We start from the raw sequence: 2,806 nt of genomic DNA, 5'->3' as shown, positions 1-2,806 counted from the left end.
CGTACAGTCGCTCGGGCAATACAAAAAAAAAAACTTACTCTTTTTCATAAATATTTATTATTTCTAGCTTTTACAAGTCTTAGAATTATTCTCTTTACTCTGAGAAACGAGAAATCCTCTTAACACGGGGAAATATTATGTCTTCTTCATTCATCATTGTGTACAACGAGTGGGTCAAACACTCTCTTGATGTATCTATTTGCGTCTGCAGCATTTTTTCGTCAACAGTTCCATCCTTAAACCGAATAATAAAAGTCTTAGCTTGATCCTCACGTTTGCTACTCACCACGTCCAAGTGGAAAGAGATAGGCTCATTGTTGTTTTTGATCTGTTCTCTGTCCTCCTCCGTGCAAATAAGAGACTGTACCAAACGCATATCCATGTCCTCTTCAAACTCCAGCAAAAAGGTTGACCTTAACTCTAAAAAATCCTTGCCGATCAAGCTCATATAATAGTTACTTCCATATACAGAAACAACATTTTCCCACTTACTAGTTTCCATTCCATAAATATTCTTGTATACATCATTAATTATTGCAAAAACAATACCAGTCATGTATGCATCATATCCCGCCTCATGTGCTTTTCCTCTACTTTTCGTATACCTCTCATCATAGAAGTGGAAACCAGGAGGAGATTGAAACCTAATTGAAGTCTTACATCTTTCATTTAGCCTGCAACACTCCTTGTATAAACCTTGCAAATGTAATGAACGCTTTGGTGTAGAAAAGCTCATGGATTTAGAAAGCGTTTTAGTATCGTAAATGCAAGGAAATAACTCGTGAACCTGAGTTTTGTATTCTTCGTACGTGGTAGTAAGAGGGGCCTCATGCATCTGCATCATAAACATTATGTCTAACCAAAAATTGTGACCAATAAGGGGCTTTTTGCATTTTGTTATACATTTCCAGAGTTGTCTAAAGCCCAATAACGGCAAGGAACTAGAAGGACAATGAGAAACCGGTTTTATTTCTTTTGAATCCACCTTGTGACAGACAATTCGACGCACCGTTATATCTGATGGAGCTTGATATATTTTGGAAGCGGTATCGTACTCCATTTGTACATGTATATCCCGCTGCTTAAGCGTCAACATGACAAGTGCCTTTATTTCTTCTGTCATAACCATCTTAAAAGATATTGATTCTTCTTCTTTCTTGGAAGGATCGAGCCACCACTTTTCGATTTTATCCACAATATAGAAAGAAATTTTTTTCCCCATGTTGGAACATTCATGATAGTTTTTCTCCATCGCTTGTTCTTCTTCTGCCTTATTACAGTAATGCAATCCAGAAACCAGCCATTTTTGAAAATCCATTCCATGTGAGGCCAAAAACCTGGTTGCCTCAGTATTTACAACAAAATCACCATTTTTTTTCAGCAAATAGAAGTTGTACGGTTTCACCTCGTAGAGACCCTCTTCCAAAAGAGTAAAGAGAACAATCCCAAACTGAAAAGCCACATAGCGCTGAACGACTTCCCGGCTTGCTTCGTAAAGTTCTGGCAAGGACATGAGCCGTGACCGATGCTGATCTTCGAAGTTTACGCCTGTCATTTCTTGATCAACGGCATAAAAGTCACATCCCTCCAGAGATTTTTTGAAATCCTCAAAAATCAAAGGAAAGTTTGTCGTATCCACGTTCATAGAACAACCCCTTGAAATCTATATCAGAATAGCAATTTTTTTTTTAAGCGTTGCTCGTCGCTTGTATTCTTTGCTCAATCCTTAAAAGCTATACGCATTACAAAAAAAAAGGACTTCGCGGAATGCTTTGAAACAGATTTTGAAAAAAAGAATTGCTCCAGAACAAACACGCACCCACAGTTTTCGCCGAGTCGTCTGAAGAAAGTCTTCCTCACTCGTGCAGGACGCCGTGGACGACGTGGACGTCGCCCGGCAACAAACGCCATTAAAGACAAAACGACGGCACTTGGAACCAGCCTCACCCAGACGATCCGAACTTTTAGGAGAGCTTGCAAGCGAACTGGCCGCCACTCCGCAGCGCGCTTAACACGGCATTCGGCTGCTCCTCCTGCCCCGTCCCTTTGATTTTGGTGTCGCGCAGCACACACTTGAAGACCTTCCTAGCGCTTCTCTCTCTGACCGGCGCGGGGAGCGTCCCGAGCCCCGTTCCACCGCCAGATGAGAACCGCAACCCCTGCAGCGCAACGCCCGCGCCACGCGGCTTCTCCGCTGCATTCTCGCCGTTCGCCGTTCTGGGGAATGCGCTGAGCGGGCTCTCTCTTTCATTTCTTTTATTTTTATTATTATTTTTGCCGGTGCGGCGCGCCTAGCTGGGCATGCGACACGGCGGGCGATGGTAAAAACAAAGTAAAGAGAAGTTTAACAAGAAATGAGTGAATTATATGTATGATGGAGGAAAAACTCACAAGATGTGAAAAAGCTGACGAGAGTGGGGTTTGAACCCACGCCCTCGGAAGGATTGGAACCTTAATCCAACGTCTTAGACCACTCGACCATCTCGCCACGTGCTGGCGCTCGCTACGGCAAGGCATACGCGGTCAAAAATATTTAAAAAACGTCTTTTTTTTTCTTTCATTGTCGACGGTGAAGCCGGGGGCTCGCCTGCGGAAGATGAGGCGCCTCTGCCGGCGATGGAGGAGAGAAAGTACGAGTCGTTTTTGTACTACTTGACGAAGCTGGACCCCAAGGCGAACCACGTGTGGATGCAGAGTGCGGCCACCCTCGAGCGCGCCATCAGCCGAGTGGTCATGAAGCGAGATGGGACCGAAGATGGCTTACCTGGTGGGGATGAGGCCCGGAGGGATGACCTCACGCGGCTGG

At 44.3% G+C, this 2,806-nt stretch overlaps 1 protein-coding gene and 1 non-coding gene across 2 annotated transcripts; both read right to left on the bottom strand.

Moving 5' to 3' along the window:
- Nucleotides 1–94: 94 nt before the first annotated feature.
- Tco025E_09829 (Poly(A)-specific ribonuclease PARN) lies at nucleotides 95–1,645 on the bottom strand (the record flags this gene model as incomplete). Its single annotated transcript, XM_029376635.1, has 1 exon — nucleotides 95–1,645. The coding sequence occupies one exon, from the start codon at nucleotides 1,643–1,645 to the stop codon at nucleotides 95–97; it is 1,551 nt and encodes a 516-aa protein (XP_029223228.1).
- A 761-nt stretch (nucleotides 1,646–2,406) lies between these two features.
- Nucleotides 2,407–2,488, bottom strand: Tco025E_09828. Its single transcript has one exon. It is a non-coding gene; the product is annotated as a tRNA-Leu (tRNA).
- Between the last annotated feature and the right edge of the window lie 318 nt (nucleotides 2,489–2,806).

The sequence above is a fragment of the Trypanosoma conorhini genome, assembly GCF_003719485.1.
Source record: "Trypanosoma conorhini strain 025E chromosome Unknown Tco_14.4_contig_01311, whole genome shotgun sequence".
In the NCBI taxonomy this organism is placed as follows: Eukaryota; Euglenozoa; class Kinetoplastea; order Trypanosomatida; family Trypanosomatidae; genus Trypanosoma; species Trypanosoma conorhini.
Note: the sequence above shows the minus strand (reverse complement) of the source record. Positions and strands in the feature narration are given on the sequence as shown.